Here is a 26,668-nt window from a genome sequence, read left to right on the forward strand (position 1 = left end):
AGTTTTTTGTTTTGGAGGGGGGGGGGGGGGGGGGGGGGTGGTGTAGGCTGTCATTCATCTGCATGCCATGCAGGCTAGAATTGCGAAACTTTAGGGACGTGAATAGATAGGAATGAAATTTTAGACCTAACATTCCCAGTTACTTAAATTATTACCTGCCTATTTTTGCTCTGACAATGAAAACCGTTCCAAACAAAGTCAAAGCACGATCAACCGTGTCTCTAAGCAATAAACAGTTATATTTTTGTTTAATGAATAATTTTTTTTGAATAAATCGGTTGAGTGAATGAATCAATGACTCAATTATAATCTCTTGTGAAATAGTAGTGCACTTAATTGTATTGAATGTACACCATAAGTGCGCTTTTAAAAAGTATGCGTTGGGGAAATGTCAAATTAAAGGCCTGTTCACACCGGGACGAATTTCGGGTGCGATATTCGTCGACGTTTAACGCCTCGTGACTAAACAAAGGGCGCCAATGTGAGTGTGCACACCGACGCGTAAAACGGCACGCGTAAAAGCGTCATTTTTAAAAAACGCCTCGGGATCGTTTTTTTGGTTTGACGCGCCGCGTCAAAAACTATCCGACCAATGAGATTGCCGCTTTTGCTCACGTGTCTGGAGCTTCTGAAGTTACAGTAAAACACAACTTGGGGGCGCTCAAACACAAAACGGTCTTGCCGAGCGTAACGCGAAGAAGATATACGCCAAGTATAGCGTCTACACTGCCGGGAAGAAATAAGACGAGGAAGATGCAAGGCAAGATGAATGTAGAGCTGTTGGTCTCGTTGGTGTCGGAACATAAAGAACTATATGACAAACGTGCCAGCGACTACGCGGGGTATTTCTGTTTTACATTAAGCACCATCTAATGGAAGGGAATGAATTTGCATGTTCACTCGGCTCATCGTCAGCGAAAATCGCTTGGGTGTGAACACAAAAAACGCGTTGAAAAACGCTGACGAATAATGCGCGCCGATATTCGTCCCGGTGTGTACGGCCCTTAAAGCTTTACTTTAAAGTAAATTTTAAAACATTGTTTTATTAATCTGCATCATAATATATATTCTGTCACTGCTGCAAACTGACCACCGCACAAAATATGAAGAATATCAGACACTTTAGGAGTCAGCTGTCCACGGCAATCATAAACCTGTACCAATGCAATCACACACTTTTGGCACAATATCATCTAATCACCGTTATTGACAAAATCGGAGAAGATATAATTTGTTTCTGTCAATATCCCACACCACTAGCAATCAACACTTAAAAAAAAAAAGCGTATATAAATTTATTTTTACCCATTTTAACCATTACACACAAAAAACGTTCTTGAACTGTATGAGCACCTCTACATCACTGTCAGCGAGATTTTCCTCCAGTAAGCCAAAAAGAAGGCAATGCTTCTGAAGTAATATGGGTAGCTGGAGGACACCGGCCCCTGTGCACTCTTCATTATGACTGCTATTGATCGGGTGAGTGATGGTCAACATGTGTCCTGACCGCTGTCCGGCACTGATCTCTCGCTCGGCTCTGATGCTGCTCGTCACAGCACGGCCTCTTCATCATGAGCCCGCAAGATCCTGCGCAGCGTCCGTACCTTCTCTGAAGTTAATCTGCGTATCTCAGAGATATAGTCAAGTCAAGTCACCTTCATTTATATAGAGCTTTTAACAATATAGATCGTTTCAAAGCAGCTTTACAGTGATAATAGGGAATTACAGTAACCAATATTGTTTTGGCTTTACAGCAGCTCTAGAGTAAAGTTATAGTCCAGCTAAAGTTAGTTTTGATTTATTCACTTCCGTCGCAAAGATCATTAGTTATTAAGTTAGGGTCCGCTAACACGACTAGGGTGATAACCATCAAACAAACCAAATGTGGGACGATTATACGTTTGTGTGGGACAATGTGGGACATGTTACCAACGCTAAAACATCATCTGAAACTGTTATATAATGTCTATCTAACTTAATAAAAAACATTTGTATTCTGCCTTTCAGCTGCTAAAAATAATTAGTTCTTTAGTCCCTTCCAGAAAACACCATTACATCACAATGCAACATAACATGTCATTATTTTACATGTCATTTAAACTCAACATCACTGAGCCCAAAGGCAGATCATGCAGATCACCATTTTTGAAAAAGTTCTGACCAAATCCAACTAAAATCCAACAAAATAAACAATGAATAAATAAAATATAAAACAACATAAAATTAGATCATTGACAGTCTTATTTATTAAGAATATATTAAACCAAAAACGTTAATATTTTTTTAGAAAGGATGTCAATTAAAGCTAGGGTAGGTAATGTTGGAGAGCTAGCCAGATTTGAAAGTGGCACCTCTTCTAAGCTCCGCCCCCTCCTGTCACTGCTCCGTACAAAGCTACGCCCCCCCCACAAACATGAACGCGCATCCACATTTGGAGTCAGCTGCATGTACCTACCAGTGATGCGCGGGTTGATCCAAAATGAGCGGGTGCCTGCGGTTACCCGCGGTTACGAGTCATCCAAAAATATTTTTAATGATATTCGGGTCGTTTGAAATAAAGATGCCAATTAAACCTTTGTAATTTATATAGTACTAGACACAATGTTCTATGAAATAGGTCTACACTTTATTGTCTGAATAACTGGCGAGGATGACGCACGAGCTCAGTCTGCAACAGAGATGACAGCGGGAAATCCTTATTTACCTGAATGTTGAGCGCGTTATTAACTTTTGAATAAAAGCTGACGCGGGACAAAATGCCCGATTTCCCAACACGTTGAACTGAGCAATGCCAATTGTGCCATTTTAATAGGCTACTTTTAAACACATATAGCTCAGTAATGTCAGTTTTATGTATTTGCTGAGAGGGGGTGGGGGGGGTTTTGTTGGGAAAGTCGGGGGAGAGACGCACACTTCGATTAGACTGGATAAACACATGCAGCATCTTAATTGTTAAGAAAATGAAACGAAATAAATGAATAAATCAAGCCTTTATTACAAAACACTAGGTTATATCATACAGCATTCTGAAAAATGCGCACCCCTAGTTCCTCCGTCTATGGCCCATGACGTGATGAGCATTTACTCGCTACTTTTAAAAAACGTGGGTCAGGAAGCGGGTCGGGTACAATATTTTCTTTCTTTTTTTTGTGGTCCGAGTTGCGGGCGGGTTAGTTGAAAACGTCGGTCGGGTGCGGGTTGTTTATACATTGACCCGCACATCACTGCTGTGCACGCAGTGGTGCTCGGGCACGAGACATGAAGGCATCTGATTGGTTCTTTACATTCGCACCGAATGGCAGTGATTGGTCAGAGTTTTTACTGTCCTACAGCTGCTACAGAGGTCAGATTTTTTTCATTCCTTTTTCTGAACACATAATGTATTGACTACTATCAGAACGGAAGGACCATTTCACCCAGTATATAAAAAAAAAATGTTTCTGAACAGGATTACCTACCCTAGCTTTAAAACAACCTCAAGTTGATAAATTCTGTTCAATTAAAATGTACAATATTTATAAATAGTTATCTATTTGTTTTCTGACAGGGAACAATCTCCGGTCCACATTTTGATTGACAGCCGTCACAACCTATAGTGACAGTGTTTACTCCTTTCTTTTCAACCATTGGATAGGATTTAAAAAAAACATCTGTTGTATTTGTACTTCTGACGAAGCGATGTTAAATATAGGTGAAAAGCTACGCCGCAAAAATAATAAATAAAATGCTTCCTTAAAAAGGCAAAAGAACGCATGCACGTTTTCTTAATATGATCATTAAAAACCAACAGACTGATGAAAATGCGGGACATTTTCTCAATATGCAACGTGCGGGACAAGGGGTGAAAATGCTGTGCGACAGAAAACACTCAGGGCCCTATCTTGCACCCAGCGCAATTGACTTTGAACACCGACGCATGTATCATTCCTATTTTGCACCCGCGCACAGCGGACTTTTCCCTCCACAGACGCACGTCGGTAAATTAGGGAATGAACTTGCGCTCGCGGGGGCGGTTCAGCGAAAAGAGGAGCGTGTTCCGGCGCAAACGTTCCCTGGTGCTATTTTCCAGTTTTAGAAAACAATTCCGCCACTGACCAGGAAAAACCCAGTCTAAAGACAGTGGCGCGTTGCGCGTTAGTGATATGGTATTTTAAGGGCGCATGCTTGGCCATTATGTAGCGTGTTAACGCGCATACACTTTGATTATCTAATATAAACAGACGCAGCCGTTTTCATTTTTGCAAATCATACATTATTACAAGGAAAAATATGAACACACGAGGGAAATCATTGTTGTGTCCGTGAAGATGTGAAAAAGATCTATCTAGATAAAAAATAAAAAAAATAGATTAGGCTACACATTTACCCAAATTATACGCCTGTTTAACCGAAGCTAATTTGGGTGGGTTTCTCCCATCATCCCCAATGTCACTTCTCTGTGTTTTACGGCCCTGACGAGAACGTCGGTCTCCTCGGCTGTGAATCGCTCCTGGCGTGCGCTGGCAAACCCGCCGTTATAATAGCGATCCGCCATGGAACAAGCGTGCCGGCTCTTAAAGGGAATGTGAGAGGACGCTCTGATTGGTTTATTTCACGTTACGCCCAAACCACACCTATGAATAATGAAGCAACTTCAGACCAACCCCTTTTAGATTTGCGTCGGGCGCAAGAGGCATTTATCCCGCCGGGAAAATAGCAACAGCGCCGGGATCCGCCCACAAAGTTACTTGCGCTTTGCGCTTTGACACTTGCGTTTCAGATCGTTAAAATAGGGCCCTCAATGTGCTTTGGCCTGATCATCCACTCAAAACAGTGCCTGGTGCAAGCTTTGAAAAAAAACAAAAAAAAAAACAATATATATATATATATATATATATATTCAGCAGGGGTTCTCAACTCCGGCCCTCATGGTCCACTTTCCTGCAGAGTTTAGCTCCAACCCTAATCAAACACACCTAAACAAGCCAATCAGGGTCTTCAGGATTAATAGGAAGTTGCAGGTAGCTGAGTTTAATCAGGGTTGGAGGTGAACTCTGCAGGAAAGTGGATCTCAAGGGCCCGAGCGGAGAACCCCTGTCCTACAGAATCAAGTGCTCGACTTAATTGAGAGCTCTGTGAGACTGTTACACAAACGGAGCGCAATCCCTTTTAATTCCCGAGTGGACTCGCAGAAGTCTAAGAAGAGACAAAACTAAATGCGGGAAGCAATTTATCTCAAAGCCTCAGAAAGAGATCGGCCTGGCCTTGGGTACGGGGTCAACTGATGTTCAAAAGATGTTTTCTTCTGGGTGGAGCGGCGGGGGAAACTGCTCATTAACATGCCCCATTGAAATTATTATTTTTGTTTTCACAATCACGAGGCAGATACGACAAGACAGTGTGAGTTAATGAGCATCTGCTTGCCATTCAGATGAGGTACAGGCAACAGAATTTCAATAAGACAGATGTCAATATAAATACGTCGATAAAACACGAAACGCGGGCGGTGTCAAATCATTGAGCGATTACAGTCGAGCTGGCATGTGCACAGCTAAATCTTATTTATTAATCATGGCTTATTGATTATTGATTAGTCATGTTTTATTCTCGGGGTGGAATAGCCAATGTCTCCGCGAGGGACTGCATCATGAAAAAACATGGGCTTTTCAAACAGAAATATCTGGATTCATCCCAGCAGGCCTTAGCATTTCTGAGAGGGTCTTGTGTTCTTGTTACAAGAAAGCATGCAGAAAAAAGAGGAGGGCAAAAGGAAAAGCACAACAGTGTTCTGCTCAGCGCCGTCTGTGGCTCGGCACAGCAAGGGCTGTTTGACTGGAGGCTGAATGACACAGTAGAAGAAAGCCAAGGAAACAGTCCCTGTCCATCAAATGCTAACGCTACAATCTCGAAAGAAGCGCAGACGGCAGCATTTGAGGTCCATTTGTAGCCTGAACAAAGCCGAAATGCGCCAACAATTCACTTATCAAGTGTGAAGAAGGTTCTCGGGTGCTTTTGTTCTTCCGCAGAACCGATGGCCACTGGTTAACACTTGAGAAATGAATTAGGGTGCTAATTTACTGTTAAAAAAACAGCTGAGAAAATGTCTCAAAAGCCTGGAGATTCGAATTCAATTTAATGGTACTACGTTTGGAAGCATTTTACCGTTATTCTTCCATTTATTTCAGAGACTAATGATTTTTAATTATTGTTCCAAAGACAGATACACTGTCTATGTGGACTTTTCTTCAAAAAGACTTGTTGAAATATGAAGCTGTCAGACTCACAGTCTTAAAAATAAAGGTCCTTTATTGGCATCTATTGGTTTCTATGAAGAACCTTTAACAATTAATTTCTACAAAAGTTATTTATACTGGAAACCGGTTCTTTAGACTTTTAAAATGTTCATCCAAGGTTCTTTTAAAGGAGTCATAACCTAGGATACCCACGCTCTATTATAGTCTTTCAGGCCCTTCTAAAAAAGAAAAGTGGAAAAAAAATAAACACAGAGCTCCTCTGACCCTTATTTCTGAAGGCATTATTGTCTCGCGAGATCTGATGCGATATTTTGGCTGTCGTGGACGGTCATTTTAAAGGACACCTATTATGGAATTTTGAAATTTACCTTTCATGTAGTGTGTAACATAGATCTAAGTGAACAAAAACATCCTGCAAAGTTTGAAATATGAAAGTGCACCGTATATAAAGTTATTGTCTTTCAAAAGTGAGAGTCGACTCTGAGTCATTTTTATGAATCGTTAGAAGACCGAAGCTTTTTCTCTGACTAGATGACGTCAACTTGTCAAGTTATTTGAATACGATACGCCCACTTATTGCGCTCCAAGGCCAGCAGGGAAAACTTCATGGCGACGAGACGCTGTGTTCTGAAGTGCGACTCAAAAGCAAACTTTTTTCATCTGCCCAAGGAGGAGCATTTGAAGACTAAGTGGCTACAATTCATATATACAACTATACCACAGAAGTATAGTCCGAGCCTTGTGCTTTGTTCGCGCCATTTTGAAGACGATTGCTTTACCAACTTAAATGCACTCAAACTTGGATTCGCGAGCCGGCTGATATTGAAGGAAGGTTCAGTTCCAAGTGTATTTGCATCAGCTTCCTCCTCCGTATCACAACCTGTAAGTGTTATTAATAATTGTTGCTTTTATGTTTTATGTAGCATGCTTAGTAATTATGTTGTTTGTTGTGTACACACCGTTTAGCTTCTAGGTCTTCAATGACAATTGTATTGAGATATGTGAAGTGTTTGTCGTTGTTTTCGGAGTTGTCTTAATGAATAGAGTAACGTAACTGCATTTATTTTTTTTATTTTATTTTTTTATGTTATGTTTATGCATCGGGCTAATGCAAACAAAGACTGATTGTGCTTTTATAATATGAACTCTGGGCTATGCTCGCTAACATAACATTAAATTCTTTATCTTATTTTTAGTTTTTTACTACAAACTACAAAGCAGTGGACTATAATAATTATTATAACACGATTTAATTGATAAAAGCATCATTGTACTCCGTGTTAAACAATAAGTATTATCTCTGTAAACACTGCTGGGTCATCTGACCAATCAACGCAGATTAGCGTCGCGCAAAGGAGGGGTTTGGAAAAATGTGTCGTTGAACGAATCATTTGGGAGTCGGTGAGCAAATCAGGTAAAAATAAATGCATATTATACGACAACTAAAGTGTTTTTTGTCATTGCATGCACGTAAAACTGTTGTTGGGGTCTCCCAAAACAACATTAGGAACATTTTAAATGTCATAATAGGTGCCCTTTAATAATGCAAATGAGGGGCGCGTTGATTGGTGGCAGGAAGGAGGGGGGTTGACACCGCAGGTAACTTCAGCATATCATTCCAAAATGACATCATGGCGCAAGTTGTGAATGAACCCGACATGGCCGCGACGTACGGGATTCAGCCGTATGCACGAGCCGGACTCTGAACCTGAGCTGGAAAGGGAAGATGTAGAGTCGATGGAAGGACGTCTACATCAAGATGTCTCTGAATGGTAAAGACAATCATTTTGACTGAGACATTATACCTTTTATTTTATGTAGATTACATTAACGGAGATGTAGTCTACTTTTTTCTATCAGCTTACAGTGCTTATTGAGATCAACGTTTGCTATCATGTGGTGTTTTTGCCTTGTTTCACGTTGTGGTTTTTTAGACATTCAAATTTGTGAACGATTCCGGCGTAAAATGATTAGCACAGACACCTAACGTTAAGCCAGTGGGAAGGGTTGTAGAAAACCACGTCATTAAAAATGAATTTAATCCACTGGTCCCCGACAGCTTGGTCCGTTCTTAGGAGAGAAAACACATTTAAGTTGCATGTTGATTCTGGCAGTCAACAACAGAGCAACTCACGTGTGCACTACGTTTCTGCATCTTTCTCGACTGAATATGAGGGGGAGAGGGGCAGGGCGGGCTTCCTGCAGCATAGGTCTGCGGTGTCCATATATGGTATATCCGGCCCCGTCTTGACGTCAAGTCGGGGCAGAAATTAAAATCTCGTATTTGAGTGCGCGTGCACGTGGGCTGGTTTACGAACCCAGGGGTAAACAAACGCTTCACTTTTAAATATCGGCTTCCCGGCCAGTGTATAATCGTTAGGCAATCATAACATACATTGATTCTCGTGGAAAAGTGAAAATTACAGGTCATGACTCCTTTAACCCTTTAGAACCGAATGTGTCGTCGCCGACACAGATCAGCAAGCTGACAATATGCGCTTTTCGGCAATATACGGCTTATTACGGTAATTTCATGCTTTCCGTCAGCAAATGACAGCGGGCTTTCTAGCAGAGCGGGAAGGAAGGATTTGAACCGAAGCGCGGTTAGAGTGTTTTGAATTGCATAAAATAATAAAAGAGACGAACAAATACATGGTGGAAGAAGTGGTAGACAGCAGAAGAGGGAATTGGGATGATTTTTAATGAAACGTGGGAGGCGGATGGCCGTTACTTTTTCACGTATCTTTACATGTGGTTGTGTGTATGTGTATGTGTGCGTGCCTAATACGAATGGACGCATTTGTATGTGTGTGTGTATGAAAAAAAGTGTCCTAAATGAAAACTGTGCAACCCAATGTCACACAAAAGACTTGTATAGTTGTATTATACTTCATTTTTCAACTTTAAAGTGTTAGTTTCTTTCGTTCGTGATTTTTCTGTTTTTTTCTAAATAAAAATCGGAAAATTTATTCTAGTTTTTTTTATTTTTGTCTATTTAAATACTATTTACAAGCTCACCACCCACAATAATGGTCAATAACTGTAATTTGTTGAAAGCTAATCTTTTTCTGAAAAAGATGACACCTTACACATGAAGATAGCACATTGTTTTAGAATTTTACAGTCAAAAAATCTAATGTGAAAAACACCCATTTTAGCGTCAGGTTCTAAAGGGTCAAGAACTTTTCACTTGAAGGTTCTATGGAAATGCCATGAAAATTCCTTTATGGAACCTACTTTTGAAATGCTACAAATTAAATTCTGAACAAATATTATTCATAAAAATAAATTTTCTTTCTGGTGAAATTTGAAAGGACGTCATCAAATATAAAAAGTGTGGCTATGGACATGCAGGTTTTTTCAGGTTTTACATTAGTAATTTTTTTCTATTAGCTAATAGATTTGATCATGCAGATTGACCCAAACACATATTTAGGAAGTAAATGAGGTCAGGCATGGCATCCAATAAAGAAACATGTTACTTTGTCACTTCACTTAGCCTAGTCTTCTGTCAAACATGCCTTTCTACCCAGATTTCACAGTTAATGGTTGTTTTTATGTGGTATTGCAACTGCAGGGGGAAAAACACTGCTTGTAAGCACCATGAAGCGGAAAGAAGAATGTAGCTTTGGGGAACGATACAACAGTTGACATTAAACAGCACAAGCTCAATGTAATGTTCACCCAGTCCACTCGAGGTTCCATATTCACGTGTGTATCCGGCGCAGGTACAAGTGTCCAATTTAGAGAGATGGCAGGGAACGCTATCTAGGTCATCACATGGAGAAGCTGTAAGCACACTTCACATGCTGTAGTGCACATGTGTGGCTGTATCCTCAGATCTAAACCAGAGAGTTTGCTAGTTAAGATGGAAGTAATGATTTGTGTTTATTTCATGTGATTGAGAGGTTTATTATTATACTTGCATCTAATCCTTTGTTCTGCTAAGCAGTTTCCTATATAATCCGCCGCACAAATGGAGCAACTCCACGGGCTGTAATATCAGAAACTCAGCACATCAGTACGGCCTGAAACTGACTCTATAATGCCAGTCCTATTGAGAGCCATTAGATGAATGACTGCAAGAGGATACGCTATTTGTCATGTAATAAATCATCTTTACATAAGAGTATTTCTGAGAGGATGCTTTTAAAATGGGCTGGCTGTTCTACTGTGAGCGATTTATGGACAGTGTGTTGTTAAGGCTTGATAGGGCATGGTTTTGTCTTCACGTTAAAACGTTTAACATCTGGAATTTGTGTGCATTGGAAATTAGCTTTGAGGTCATCGATATAAAGAAGGATTAAAATGGACAACACTAATACTGCACATAAATACATTTTCAAATGATAGTCTTTCTCTTATGACAAAACAGACCAAAGTAGTGATGACTCATTTTGCAGGCTTGTGTTTTTTTTTTTTATCCAATAAAATGTTCTCTAGAATGAGAATGTTCCCGTCCCCTAAATTGAAAACACCATCTGTTCTCCAGAATCGGTAGGAAGTAGCTAGTGGTGGTTGGTCTGTCTTCAGTTGTGCTCTGTTTCCTTTTACAATCATCAAGAAGTTTGATTTGAATGTTTCTTTATTATTTTCATCCATGGCACAAGTCAAGCGTGATTTGATCGGACCATGGCATTAACTCTTGGCTATTTTAAAATGAAACAAGCTTTTTTCCTGTTTCAGACATAATTCTGGGTTTTGCACAGATTTCAAAATTCAATTCGATACCGATATATCAGATGTAATGTATGCCAGAGGAAACTCTCTCAACTAAAGCTGTAAACTAGCGAACCCTGTCAGTTGGTACATTACCATTTATATATATATATATATATATATATATATAGTCCAAACTATTAAATCCACTTGCTATTTATTTTTAGATATAATAATCAATTAAATTAAAATTAAATTGCACATAAGGCACTTTTTTTTCTTTTCTTTGTTTACATTTAATAGGTGGCTATCATAAAAATGTGTTTGTTTTCATGACAAATTCATTCAAACATGCATTAAATAACACATGACTACCAGTAAAACATAAATAAAGTGTACTATATTTATCAAAGTGCTCCAATATAGAGTTATTTTTCTAGCTAACCAACAAGCTTTGGAGTTTGGACATTGAATGGCTTTAATTAAGATACATGCACCATTATGTGCCATTGTTTACAAGCTGTTTTATTGACGTGGTTACACGAGACATGATTCGTTTCATGATTCGTAAGTTATACAGTATTTCAACATACCTTCTGATGTTCATTCATGTTTATTTGGTGCCTTAACTAGTTGTAAAGAGTAAAAGATGATCAGTTCACGTGCTACTGCCATCTGTCTGCACACATTAAAGGGCACCAAAACCACATTTACGTTTGAATTTTGTGATCAAATTGAGAATTTGAAAGCTAAGACTGTTTCATATCGAATGTAACAAAGCACAAAGCTTATTGCAGTTTTTGGATGTCGTGTTTTGTTCATGCATCATCTGAAAACGGCATAGACTAAAAGATACATTTTGGGATTTAAGGAACAATTTTGATTTAAAATTTGCATAAATTAAAATCCCCCCAGCACTAATAGGAAATATATCAACACAGAAACAACAAATTGCACTGGTCAAACAATTTCAGTTCTTTCTGTTTTTACTGAGAAAAGAGAGAAAATCTGGCAGTCTAACTGAGAAAGATATTACCCTATGGGGGAAAAAGCAGAGTTTAGCGTACAAATGTCCCATGCCCTTGAGCTAATTTGACATTTTCTGGACAGATGTTGTTCTGAAATGTTCTCTGATACGCTCGCAGAATGTTGACTTGAGCATTCAGCGCAAAAGAAAATAGCCCGCGGTACTCCGCCATTAGCATTTCCACTTTGTGCATGTTATTTTTGGCTACACCTAGTGTGCACTTAACAGTTAAAGAAAGATTTATAAACGCCGAGGGGTGTCATTTTTATTGTGACTGGTAAAAGTGGAGAAGCAGCAGCATGACCAATCAATTTTTCTCAGTAACAGCAGTTGTCAAATTAGATTTGTGTTGTTAGAGCTGATTACAAGCGCTCCTCATACAGATCTATAATGCTTTGTGCTCCGGGCAGGATTGAGCAGGATGGAGAGGGGGAGCGAGGGAGGAGGCGTTGTTGGGGAAGCGCTCACCTGGGGCGGCAGTGATCAACTCAAGAGAGGGCTTTTGATCGATGTTGCTGAGGGCAGAAATGCAATAAGTTCCACTGATAATTCTCCCTGCACGGGGTCTCAAGCCCCATTCATATACAGTACGCTGTAAACAATGCTACTCAGTAACAGATTTTACTCGAGGCAAAAAACAACAGACATACAGTGGTGCTTGAAAGTTTGTGAACCCTTCTGTGAAAATGTGAATAAGTTTAACTAAATAAGAGGGATCATACAAAATGCATCATATAGTCCATAAGACAAACAAAGCTGCATTTATAAAAATGACCCCGTTCAAAAGTTTACGTACCCTTGATTCTTAATACTGTGTGTCGTTAACTGGATGATACACAGCTTTTTTGTTGTTTTGTGATAGTTGTTCTTGAGTCCTTTGTTTGACCTGATCAGTTAAACTGCCCAATGTTCTTCAGGAAAATCCTACAGGTCCTACAGGTCAAAATCCTACCAAAAAGGCATATTTAAACCCTTTCCAGCAGTGACTGTATGATTTTGAGATCCAACTTTTCACACTGAGGACAATTGAGGGGCTCAAACACAACTAGTAAACATTCACTGATGCCTTCCTGTAGCTCAAACAGTGAAGCGTTGGTGCTTGCAACGACAAGGTCATGGGTTCGATTCCCAGGGAAAGCAAGACCTGATAAAAAGGTAAACGTGGACCTTGAAATGCAATGTAAGTCGCTTTAGATAAAAGCGTCTGCCAAATGCATAAATGTAAATGTAAATGATGCTCCTGAAGGAAACACGATGTATTACGTTTTTAATTTGAAGGTAAATTGTACTTAATTTGTCTTCCGGAAACCATGCATGTATCTTCTGTTACTTCCGAAGGGCAGTACTAAATGAAAAAGACTGATATTTAAACAAAATAAGAAAAAATTGGACATCTTCATCCTGTTCAAATGTTTTCACCTCCCTACTCTAATTGCATCGTGTTTCCTTCTGGAGCATCAGCGAATGTTTGAACCTTTTTTTAATAGATAAATCAAGAACAACCATCACAAAAAAACAAAGGACAGTGCTAAATAAACAAAAACATGCCTTTTGTATTATTCCTCTTATTTTGTTAAAATTATTCCCATTTTCACAGATTCTGCAAGGGGTTCACAAACTTTCAAGCACCACTGTACTTAATGAGTGGTACATAAATATCCAAAATGTTAATTCTGATTTAACAGCCGATTATTGGCATTCTCATGGTATTAAAACACTGAATGGCTAGTTTGTAGTATTGCCGTTATTACTGTGACTTTGCTATTTCACCATGTACTGTAACACATTTGCATAATGCCCGCCTACTGGCCACTTTGACCCACCCTCATAAAAAGCTGGCTAAGTCATTTTGCCATGTCGAGAGGACGCTGTATTTTGCTGCAAGAGCAAACAACATTGTATATGGACTTCCAATAATGACAAGATAGTTACCATACATATAATAATGTTTACAGCTGCTCATGAAGCCTTGGGAGCTGAAACATGATTATGGTGGGGGCTTTTGCATATTAAACACACGCTCTAAGCAGTTGACCAATCACAACAGACTGAGCCAGCTGACCAATCAGAGCAGACTGGGCTTTTCTGAAAGGCGGGGCTTTAAAGAGACAGGAACTGACAGAGAGTGAATAGAGCTGCTGTAGAAATGTACAGTATGAGAAAAATAATGTTTTAAACTTAGCGCACCCCAAAAATAAAAGTATGAACTTGTATATGAGCACAATATGGGTACTAGAGTTTACCCCAGACTGTGCATGTTGCAAGGTACGCACTTACCCAGTTTTGGCAAAGTTAGTCCAGTAGGTCATGACAACAGCACTAAGCATGACATCATTTTTGGAGAAGTTGCAGGGAAAGAGGTCGGTCGGGCCAATCATGGGTATACCGAAGACGTAGGGCACCTCGTCTCCGTGGGCCGCGTCGGACCAGGCCGGCTTCATCAGGCTCTGGCAGTGGTGGTAGAAGGCGTAGAAGTAGGTGGGTGACCCGTACCGGGCATGAAGATCCGCCGTCACCACTGAGGGCTCCACCCACTGATGATCGGTAAACAGCGCCACCAGAGTCTTGCGCCGCGTCTCAGGGTTGTCTCTGTCCGCCCAGTCCGTGTACATGAACTTAATGGTTTCTCGTAGAGTATCCTTTCCCTCTGGGTAACCGTACAGACTGTCCACAAAGTCTGAGACTGAAAAGTCGAAGTCATTGCCCGAGACACCGTCTTCAGAGTCCACCACGTTCTCCACGAAGCGCAGACCCTCACCCTGGTTGACACCCAGCATGATGTCATAGTTGAGGAACTCGCCCTGCTCCATCAGGATCTCAGGGTCATCGGGAATGACGTCACCGTCGATGACCGGGCCGAAGGCTACGTGGTATCTTGCCGGCTGGATGTCTTGTTCCACCAGTTCGCGAGCTGTCTTCTTTCTCAAGCAATCTACCATGTCCAAAGTGTCCAACACATTACAGCCCACTTTCTCTGCCAGCAGCCTTGTGTACTTAACCGGCTGGTAGTTGACGGCCCAGCTGGACAACGCTGAGCCGCTCTGGATTATGGCACGATGAAACAGTCCTGCAGCAAGAGGAGAAAAAATAAGGCATTTTAGACAAGGTTATACATCAGGAATCAATGATTAGAAAGAAGGGGAATAACTTTTTATGGGTACTCTAAATCACACTAACTTCGAATCAAGGACAGAATGTGTTATCATGGAAATATGTACATTAATGTCTTAAAAATAAACTAAATAATCTGAAAAAAGGCTATAGAAGGCAAAATAACACTTCCTTTTTTTGTGTTAGCTTGCCTGCTAGTGTAGTGCTAACTGATTACCTTGCTGGAAATCAGTCTAAGCTGGTTGGCTGGTAGTAACTGGACTCCCAGTCTGACCATTTGAAAAATGCCCAAAACCCCACTAAAAGCAGCCAACAGTCCAACCTGACCAGACTGGGAGACCAGCTAAGACCAGCCAACCAACTTAAGCTAGTTTTAACTGTGTTTTTTTTTCAGTCTCCAAAACGGTATTTAATATTAAGATGTACCAGTAAAACAGTAAAATCCCCTCCTGTCCGAAAAGAAAGAAGGCTACAAAAACAGGGTGTAACAAGATAAAGTACTGCTACACAAGTTACCACTATAGAGCTGCGTGATAAATCATTAAAAGATTGCAATCTCGATTCAAACACCCACGCGACCTAATTCCTAAATGTCTATTAAATATTTGACAAAATCACACCGTAACATTCAGATCTGTGTTTGCGCTGCCGCTGATCCACAGAGAGCAGTTGTCATGTATATCTGTGCGAAACGGCTTCACAAACATCTCTTTCAACCACACAGTTTTGTTATTTTTGTTACAAATATTCACATTATTACAGAAGTACTAGGATAAAAGATTACAGTTCTGATAAAAACTGTTGATCAAAAGAGTAAATCGCCTTGAGAAAGTAACTTGACATTTCAAATAACGATTGTATCAGTGACATCGTTATACCAGTAGGTGGCGACAAGTGACTGTTAAATTTATTTCTTGAATCATTCAAGAGATTTGTTAAAAAATTCGAATTCATCCAGTAATGAAACAAGTGAAGTCTTTATGAGTGAGTCATTGAATCATTCATTCAAACCAAGTTTTTGAAAATAATTCAGATTAATTAAACATTTCATATAGACTGCAGCAAATAACATTTTGACAGAATGTCTATATAGTGCACTATACAGCATTCACTATAATAAACCATCAAATTAGTGAGTGATTTCAGATACAGCAAACAGATTTATTTAGCTCAGTTACTTATATTCATGGTTAGCATGGCGAAAAAATTACTTTTAATAAACTTTGCTGTTCATATCTGTAACGTAAATCATATCTGTAGTCAAAAATAGCTTAACAGAGCCAGTGGAAATAGACAAAAACACAAAGCACAGAAGAAAACTCAAAGCACAAGTCTTGAGAATATATTTAAACTTGACACTGCGTCTTAAAATACAACAGCAAAAAACTGCAAGACACACATTGACCAATGACATGCATCTCAAACTCATACATACAAAGACCATTAATCAGAAAATAGTGCAGATGAAACCATGCGTTTTGTACGAATGGCACTAAACTGGACTTTGGGCCAGTGATATTTTACATAGCCTATCTATTAAGTCTTCACTTATGATATTTTCTTAGCAAATATTGATATATGAGTTTATTTGTGATTAATTTGATTAATTAACCAGTATTTATGTAAATCAATATAATGTAATCGATTGACAACCTTATTATAAAGTCACATTTAAAAAAGATGAGAAACCTTGTGTTATTATCTGGAGATGGTGAACAACTAGAGAGTGACCCTTTAATTAAAATACTTTAATAACCAGCATAAAGGTCTAAATATTTTCCCGGAGTTTGTTTGCATTGATCTCAGATAATCACGCCTGCCAAAGCAACTCAGAATGCAGAATATGATTAAAACTAATCATTACGCAAACATGGGCACAGATGGCCATGGGCCGAGGAATGCAACACAATCCGCTGAAACCTTCACACTATAATCTACGCCCACATGTGTGTCTAGATGTGTATCTGAATGTGCTGAGATCCACGACTCACTATTTAACCACACAAGTCCATACCCGAACCTTTCAACGAATCCTCTACTCTCTGAAGCTTAGATCAGCGATAAGCACATGCTAACGGGATCTAATTCCTCAACTACACTTACACTCCTACTCCTTCTTTATCAACAACAAAGAAGCCCGGGCTCAGCAGTGCGTAGGTAGCATAGCGTACCACACATCCCAGCAGCGAGAACGCTTTTGGCCTCACTCCCACCTTAATGACCGCTCAATATTACTATTACCACCCCTCTGCAGTGAAACACACCGCAGCTAGAGACTCAAGTAGGCTAGCATGCACACACTACTGTTCAATGGTCATGAATGGCTTAAAAAATGATCAGGAGAAATCCAGGCTAGTACTTTTTCGTACCAGGTCTGCTAGACTTCCCTCCTCCGGGCACTTTTTTTACCTGACTACACAAATTGATTCGCAGCGAGGCTTTTCTTTGTTGGCCTAATGCACACTAAGGAAATTTACCCACTACTTAGGTTTCCTCATTTCCCCAAAGATAACTTTCCGGAGGCCAAGTGGTGAAGAGAGTCCAGGGCAGTTCAAATAGCCAGGACTCGCACCTTGCAGATGGGCAGGCTGTGATATTTCCAACACGACTAACCTGCGTAACCTTTAATTTTTTTTTTTGCAATCGCTCTTCAGTTGAAGAGGTTGGGGAAATGTGCTGGTGGTGTGCTGTCAGATGCAGTGCTGGTATACTGTTAACACCTGACACATGTGTATTTGTGTGCGCGGCTGTGAATAGCAGAGCTCAGGACAGGACAGTGGCCAGACTCCCAGGGCGAGGGAGCAGATGTCAAGGATATCGACTCTCTCTCTCTCTCTCTCTCATTCTCTCTCTCTCTCTCTCTCTCTCTCTCTCTCTCTCTCTCTCTCTCTCCTCTCTCTCTCTCTCTCTCTCTCTCTCTCTCTCTCTCTCTCTCTCTCTCTCTCTCTCTCTCTTTCTCGTGGAAAGATGGCCACCTGGGGCTCGGGAAGCCAAGACTCTCTGTGCACTTCTACTCGTCCCAAATGCGTGGCTTTTCTGAGCTCTCAACACACAGTACATTATTAGGCCAGCAACTTATAAATACTGTAAACATATGCTGATGTTAAGTATGCATCAGAAGAGATTTTTAAGAAGAATGCATTTGGTCAAACCACACTGGACCCCCAATGACTTTTTTCCCCCGATTTTTTTATATGAAAGAAAGTCATACACAGTCTGGAAAGGCATGAGGGTGAGCAAATGAGGACAGAATTTTCTCTTTTGAGTGAACTATCCTTTTAATGTGTGCTTGTGTTACTGCGGTGATGACAACCTTCAGCACACAAGGGGGCGATAGAGTTTCCTTCAAATGTCTGTGCCCAACCTGGGGACTACACCATGAAGCCGGAGTCGGGTATGTTTCAGTTGAATTCGTTCCTACCCTGAGGTTTAGATAGTGGTTTGGCTTTTAGCGGTGTTCAGTGCCATAGTAACTGTGAGCAAAGCCACACATCTCTGAATACAGTCACTCCCCCTGTTTCTCTGCCTCCAAACTAAAGGTCACACTACATATTAACAGATTTTTAGAGACAAAATCATCGGGCTTTTAGCGATGATTATTTATTATAATTATTTCATGTCATTTATATATTATTTATATAATTATTATGCTAACAAATAATATATTGGACATTACAACTGAGAGATTTTAGTTGGACAATTAAGTATTTAGTTTAAATGTATATAAATGCATTCAGATAACGTAATACAGATATGCTTTAGAATCAATAGAAAATGCTTTTAAAATGACTACATGTAAGTTCACATGTTCAAATCTCTGTATACATATATGTATGTATGTATGTATATATATATATATATATATATATATATATATATATATATATATATATATATATATATTATCAACCATATTAACTAACTTTCACTTGCACTGATATTGCAAGATATTTTCTTCTTGCTGCGTAAATACATTTATATATATTCTCCATAATCACCATGAAATCAAAATGGACAATTCTTGTCTTTTATGGAATATGGCTATTGCAGTGTTTATTATACATTATTTAAAAGTGCACATCATGATTTTTATTAGTCATCTGATCTTGAATCAGAATAACTTCCCCTTCCTCTTGCAGCATCTCTTCTCTTCTCTGATGATGAGGGCGGGCAATCACATCACATGACATGACATCCACCAATAGCAAACCACAAAATCAAGCTTCACTTGGGTAAACGACACGATAGCGAAGAAAAGCCTAGCGCATCTTTCCTTTCATTACGTTTCAGACCTTACCAGCCATCACAGCAACACCACAGCATCTCAACATGGAGGAAAGCTAGTTCGTCGGGTGATAGTGTTCACGCACAACACACAGATCTTGTTTTTTGTTGTTGTTGCACAAGCACTGAACTTTATATCACCCGATCCTTCAGCACATCCTCTGATCAGCCAGATGGTGGAAGGCTAAAAACAGCAAACAATATCCGACGTTTGATTGTACTGCTGACATGTTGCATTCGTTCCAGGGCGAGGAGAGAAACATGAGTAACACGAGCATGTATTACTATTGTTAGTGATGCAATCTGGGCCACAAATACTGTCAGAGTGCTAATAAGTATGCAGTACAAATCTGTCTCGTGGCTGATCCTAGATCAGCAGAAGGGTCAACACGGTAAATCATATGCTGGATTTCAGGTGAAGGTCACCATTCTGTGCGGACAAAAAGAAAGTTGGGTTCTTGCTTATACTGCCAAAAAAGCTAATTGTGCTAATCATTTTGTGCTTGCGTTTTATACTTGGACATCATTTTTTATTGTCACAGATGTTGAATTTATGTCCTATTCCAACAAGTACACAATTTGGTGCAGATCGGCAACTCGACACATCAGCAAACTGATTGCAGGCATAATTAGGTCTCCCCAGCGGCGACCTGAACCGTTAGCATTGCACATCATATTTGTGTTAGCCCTGTGCACTCGACGGATAAAGGCAATTCTGTCTAACTACACTTAACACCAGAGCAGAGCACCTGAACTGCGATCAGTCAGGGAGAGGCTCCGGTGGCAGATTGAGGTCATGGTGAATTATGACAGGAGTTGGAGGTAATCACTCATTTGGCCTCGCTAAAACACGCTGCTTTGCTGTGCTTTCGACCTCAGCTGCCACTGTTCTCAAGACAGCGGTGAAGCGGCAGCACAGAACATGCTTGGGCTGCTGGGGATTATTCACTTCAGGTACAAACCCGTGACCACTGACCTTGAGGAATGACGAGCGCCTGACTTTTCCGACGGTTTTTTAGCGTCAACGATAACAACCAGCCCTTAAATAATCATTACTGCACTTATGAGACCGGTCACTCCGAATTCAATACATTTCCAGCACGGACTACCAATTCATAAGCAAAGAAAGGTTGAGGGGACTCTTTATTTTACACAGTTCATTACGACGTGACCTAACCAGACGTTATGCAATAAAGGGTAATTCCTATTTCTGTGACGTTTTGTAGCGCCGCAGTGAAACCCCAGTCCAGTTGTAGCGGTGTATATAACATCACATCTGTTCTTCTGACTGGCTGTGATTGTACGGCATTTTTATTTTCCTTGTGGAAAATATCGCATTGCTTTTGTTTAGGCCATGGTGTAAAACTGTTGATCCTTTAGAGTAACAATGCGGATTTTAGATTTGCTCAATTCTACTAAATTTACATTTAAGTTATCATTACAGTGTACGGGTCAATGACAAAATAAGTGTCCACAATTAAGAAAAGGAAAAAAGAGTTTTATATACACAATAGCCAGGTGCTCTTTTGTGTTCACATTGGTCATTAATATATATTGAACAGATGTAGATCTATAAACACATATTAATCATTATTTTTGACAATGCTCAATGTAAAACATGAATTCATAAATTTAATTAAGTTTCATTAAAATTATATTTAACAACTTGAGCTAATCTTGCCTTACGAAACCCCTAAAGTTGGAAAAAAATATGAGATGGAAGGGAAAAAATGCTTTTGCGTTCTCTTATACAAGATTTGTGTTCTGTCCAGAAACTTCGCTGGCAAATAACTCAAAAGGTTCTCAGGGAAATGTAAAACTTTTGCGAGAGAATGCAAAAGTATTGACTTATTATTTTTCCTCCCATCTCTTATTGGCCAGACAAAGATGATTCAATTCAATCTGTCCATCCATCCATCCATCCATCCATCCATCCATCCATCCATCCATCCATCCATCCATCCATCCATCCATCCGTCTTTCCATCCATCCATCCATCCATCCATCCGTCTTTCCATCCGTCTTTCCATCCATCCATCCATCCATCCATCCATCCGTCTTTCCATCCATCCATCCATCCATCCATCCATCCATCCATCCATCCATCCGTCTTTCCATCCATCCATCCATCCATCCATCCATCCATCCGTCTTTCCATCCGTCTTTCCATCCATCCATCCATCCATCCGTCTTTCCATCCGTCTTTCCATCCATCCATCCATCCATCCATCCATCCATCCGTCTTTCCATCCATCCATCCATCCATCCATCCGTCTTTCCATCCGTCTTTCCATCCATCCATCCATCCATCCATCCATCCATCCATCCATCCGTCTTTCCATCCGTCTTTCCATCCATCCATCCATCCATCCATCCATCCATCCATCCATCCATCCATCCATCCATCCGTCTTTCTATCCATCCATCCATCCATCCATCCGTCTTTCTATCCATCCATCCATCCATCCATCCGTCTTTCTATCCATCCATCCATCCATCCATCCGTCTTTCCATCCATCCATCCATCCATCCATCCATCCATCCGTCCATCCATCCATCCATCCGTCCGTCCATCCATCCATCCATTCATTCATCCATCCATCCGTCTTTCTATCCATCCATCCGTCTTTCTATCCATCCATCCATCCATCCGTCTTTCCATCCATCCATCCATCCATCCATCCGTCCATCCATCCATCCATCCGTCCATCCATCCATCCATCCATCCATCCATCCATCCATATGTCTTTCCATCCATCCATCCGTCCATCCATTCATCCATCCATCCGTCTTTCAATCCATCCATCCATCCGTTCATCCATCCATCCGTCCATCCATCCGTCTTTCCATCCATCCATCCATCCATCCATCCATCCATCCATCCATATGTCTTTCCATCCATCCATTCATCCATCCATCCGTCTTTCAATCCATCCATCCATCCGTTCATCCATCCATCCGTCCATCCATCCGTCTTTCCATCCATCCATCCATCCATCCGTCCGTCCGTCCATCCATCCGTCTTTCCATCCATCCATCCATCCGGGCTGGACTATTGCTCTTTCTCAGAACTGCAAGGACTCTCATCATAAGCCCCACTTTCATATCCATTGGCTGTTACACACACACACACTGATTATGTGTTTTAGCCCGTCTGTGCTCTGGGCTCATTCTCCTGAGCCGTCTCTCCAGCACATCTAAAAATCCCTCCCAACCATCAAATCCCTCTCGTCTCTCTATAGCCTCTGTAAAGTGGGATCCCTCGGCGGGACAGCCTCTGGTTATGCCCAGCATGTCATTACCGCCTCCCTTCTCTTCTTTTCTTGCCGTGCCACTACAGCGCTCAGATGGATTTTACATAACAGACCGCAAGAGCCGAGTCGTACTCATCAACACAGTTTACTGTCACCACGCCACACGCGTGATGCGGCCAGTCCTACGAGTGACAATCCCTCTTTATTCCCGCTCATTTCTCGTAGCCATAGCTACACCACATGCGGCCGCGACGTGTGGAACGCAGCAGCTGAGGTTTTGTGGAGTTCATTTTCTGAGGCAGCCAAGTGATGCCTATAATGCAACAAATTGCCTCCAGGGTCAGGCCGATTTCTGAAATACCATAATGCCCTTGTTTTCCTCACGATAGCAAGACGTTGTATAGATTAGGAGAGCTGGCTGGCTGCAAATCAATTCCATTGCAATCACAAGGGCCAAATAGCATTTTACTGTTTTTCTTTTTTTCTTTACATTGGCAGTGCTATAGAATATTACAATCTCATCTGGGATCTGGGCTGCAGTGTGCGTGTGAAATGAGCTGGGGGATTATGTAGCGTCTGATGCCGCGTGCTATCAGCCGACTCTATCATAAACAATTGAACATGACATCAGATGCTTCAAACGGGTCGCTAAACACACGCTACTGCTGGATCAACACACACGTGCCAGAGACATTTGCTCATCGCATAGTACCTGTTACACATCAGCGAGACCAGAGAGTCAGAACAATACCAACGCTGACTGGCCAATGTGTCTTCCACCAAATTGAATTTGAGAAAACATCTGCAAACCCAGAGGAAAAATACCGCAGGCGAAATAGAAATAAACAGTGAAACACTTAAAGACATACAGTAAGATTTGTTTTACAAAACAGGCCTAAGTGAATCACATATTCACACTTTCACACAGAGAGTACATAACAAGCTTGATGATTTATGTTAATATATTTTTATTTTTTTTAAATAATTAATAACACTATGCACGTATTTTAAATAAGAGCCAATAATTATAACATGTTTAAATGATCAAGAGTTTTATTTATTTATATATAAATACAATCTTATAAAGAGGGGCATCACATTTACATCCACAAGTTAATTAAAGGATTAGTTCACTTTTAAAGAAACTTTTGCTGATAATTTACTCACCCCGATGTCATCCAAGATGTCCATGTCTTTCTTTCTTCAGTCGAAAAGATATTAAGGTTTTTGATGAAAACATTTCTCCATATAATGCACGTCAATGGGCCCCAAACGGGTCAAGGTCCAAATGACAGTGTCAGCGCCGCTTCAACGGGCTTTAAACGACACCAGACGATGAATACGGGTCTTATCTAGCGAAACGATCGCTCATTTCAAAAATAAAGTTTTATAAGCACAAACGCTCGCCTTGCTCTGTTCTGTGATGCGCGTTCGTGACGTCACGTAATACGCAATTACGTTGTAAAGGTCACGCTTCTATGAAAAGTAAAAAATTTATGTCCTGACGAAAATTTTCTTTTAGGCTTTTTAATATTCCAACACCAGGATACACACACGAGATGGGCATTTTAAACGATAAACTGACACAAAGACATTTGAATATGTGTGTATGGTCCTCCTTCCTTACATCTGTAAACACTGACTCGTCAAGCGTGACCTTTTCAACGTAACTGCGTATTACGTGACGTCACGAACGCGCATCACAGAACAGAGCAAGGCGAGCGCTTGTGCTTATAAAACTTAAACTTTTTTATTTATTTCTGAAATGATGATCTTTTCGCTAGATAAGACTCTTATTCATCGTCTGGTGTCGTTTAAAGCCCGTTGAAGCGGCGCTGACACTGTCATCTGGACCTTGAACCGTTTGGTCGCCAGTGAAGTCCATTATATGGAGAAATGTTTTCATCAAAAACCTTCATTTCTTTTCGACTGAAGAAAGAAAGACATGGACATCTTGGATGACATGGGGGTGAGTAAATTATCAGCAAAAGTTTTTTTAAAAGTGAACTAATCCTTTAATCTACATGGAATGAAACCCAAACCTCAAAGTCTAGCTCTGAACTGAACAGCTGTTAGACTCCTGGATTCAGTGCAACGCTTGGCAAAAGCTGACCGGCGTTATAATGCACCATGAATTCTGTAACCGGTTATATGCATACGGGTGCCTATAAACATGCACTTCTGTAAGATGAACTAATATTAATCTGCCATCAGGGAGACGGTATAGAGTCCCACTGTGTAAGAGTAACCGTTACAAAAAATCATTTATTCCTGTATCTATTAATATGTTAAATAGCAAGATGTAGTCATGTAGTCGTTTTTTTGTTCTTTTTTTTAACTCCTTTCTTTTTGTTTTGTGTGTATATGTGTATGTATATGTTGTGTACTATTGCAGCTTTGAGTCCAAGACACATTTCCTGAAAAAGGACAATAAAGTATACTAACTAACTAAATGAATGTAGCCGAGATCATTTTAATGAGAAATGTTTTGGCTCGTATTGATTCTCCGATATTGATTTTGTGCCTCAGTGTGATCCCTTTAAAAAAAGCACACCTTTAAAAAGAGGAACTATTATAGAAATAATATACTTTAAAATAATACACTTGAGTGCAAATGTTTTCAGACACTTTCTTTCTTGGTAATTGCAATTAAATAAAAGTGGATTACAGTTTAAACCCATATTAAATACTTTAGAGTGCTTAATTTGACCCAGTTAATTGATTTAACCCCAGTGCTGGTCCTAGACTTATGCGGGCCCTTTTAAAGGGCCCTCAGTCACTGCGTTCATGAAAACATCCAAATTACCCACAACCCCATAATCTGTTCTTGTTTCACTGTCAACACACAACAGTGAGTTGAAAATACAATGAAAAATAAGAAAATCACAAACAATAGGACAAATGCAATTGAAAAAATATACAAATTAAATAAACAATTTAGCCTACTAATAATGATAGCTTAATCAAATGTACAAATTAAACACTGCATGGTCTTTACAGTTCGAATTAAATGAACATTTATTCTTATTAAAGCTACTAAAGTTATTCAGTCAGGAGCAGCGAGTGATTTTCTCGTTGTCTTGTGTTGTGTGATTAACATTAATGACCGACGGCATCAGGTTTATGAGGCGTCTGTCACTTTAAGACATGAATCTTAAACATTGGCAAGCATTCGATTACTTTCCCAACTCAAAACATAACTGAATGCATTTAAGTGAAAACTCCCCGAGGAAGACATTCTGACATGTGTGGATTTGTGTGTTAGCCTACACTCGTCCGTGTTTCAGTCCGTCTCGGAGCGCTCACACAGAAAGCTCCGCAGCTCAATGCACTTTTAACGTATAAAAGTTTGAAACATTTGAAACTTATGTAGGAAAGGCAACAGCGTAGTGCTTTAAAGGAACAAATCATATTTTCATAATCATTGGAAGCCAAAATCAAAAAAATAAAGTAAAAGTCTATTAATCATCTTTGAAACTTGTATTTTGTATGTCATGTATTTCAATATATTTATAATTATATGAATTTGCAATTTAGAATATTTAAAGATCACACTTTATATTAGGTGTCTTTAAAGGAGCCGTATGTAAGATTGTGGGCAAAACTGGTACTGCAATCACTTTCAAATGACTGTAGAGCGGTGTATCCCCTCCCCCTCCCCCTGACTCGAGGTTGCCAGATAGGCTGCAGGATCCAGCAGGAACGTCGGGTGATACAAGGAGCTTCCAATGGCAAGACTAGAGCAGATCTGGCAACCCGGAGGCCGAAACACTACTGACTTCGTGATTGGTAGATAGGTGGAGGGTGGCGCATCAGGCCAAAACACAACATGACAACATCAACATCAGTTGAGCGCTGCAACTTCACTATGACAATATCCTGGCCGGACTGCTGTTGGCAGTGATATAAGTATTTGAAATGAACATGATTTCTTAACGTCTACTGACATATCAGGGTCATTTTATGATGAATTGAAATACATATCTTACATACAGTTCCTTTAACAGTGGTGTAACGTAGGCCTATTTGAGTAAATGTAATTAGTTACTTAAATACTTAAGTACATCTTTTTAGCTGCTTTATAGTTTTAGTGTCAACGA

The 26,668-nt window shown here is 40.1% G+C and overlaps 1 protein-coding gene across 1 annotated transcript in view; it reads right to left on the reverse strand.

The window, feature by feature from the left end:
• nlgn3a (neuroligin 3a) overlaps positions 1 to 26,668 on the reverse strand; it is a gene marked incomplete at its 5' end in the record, with an annotated part of 80,912 nt that overhangs the window by 25,522 nt on the left and 28,722 nt on the right. The window contains one exon of the mRNA XM_079631028.1: positions 14,197 to 14,986. Coding sequence (XP_079487154.1) covers positions 14,197 to 14,986 — 790 coding nt within the window. The remainder of the gene's footprint in view (positions 1 to 14,196; positions 14,987 to 26,668) is intronic.

Source organism: Phoxinus phoxinus (genome assembly GCF_949152265.1).
Source record: "Phoxinus phoxinus genome assembly, chromosome: 12".
In the NCBI taxonomy this organism is placed as follows: Eukaryota; Metazoa; Chordata; class Actinopteri; order Cypriniformes; family Leuciscidae; genus Phoxinus; species Phoxinus phoxinus.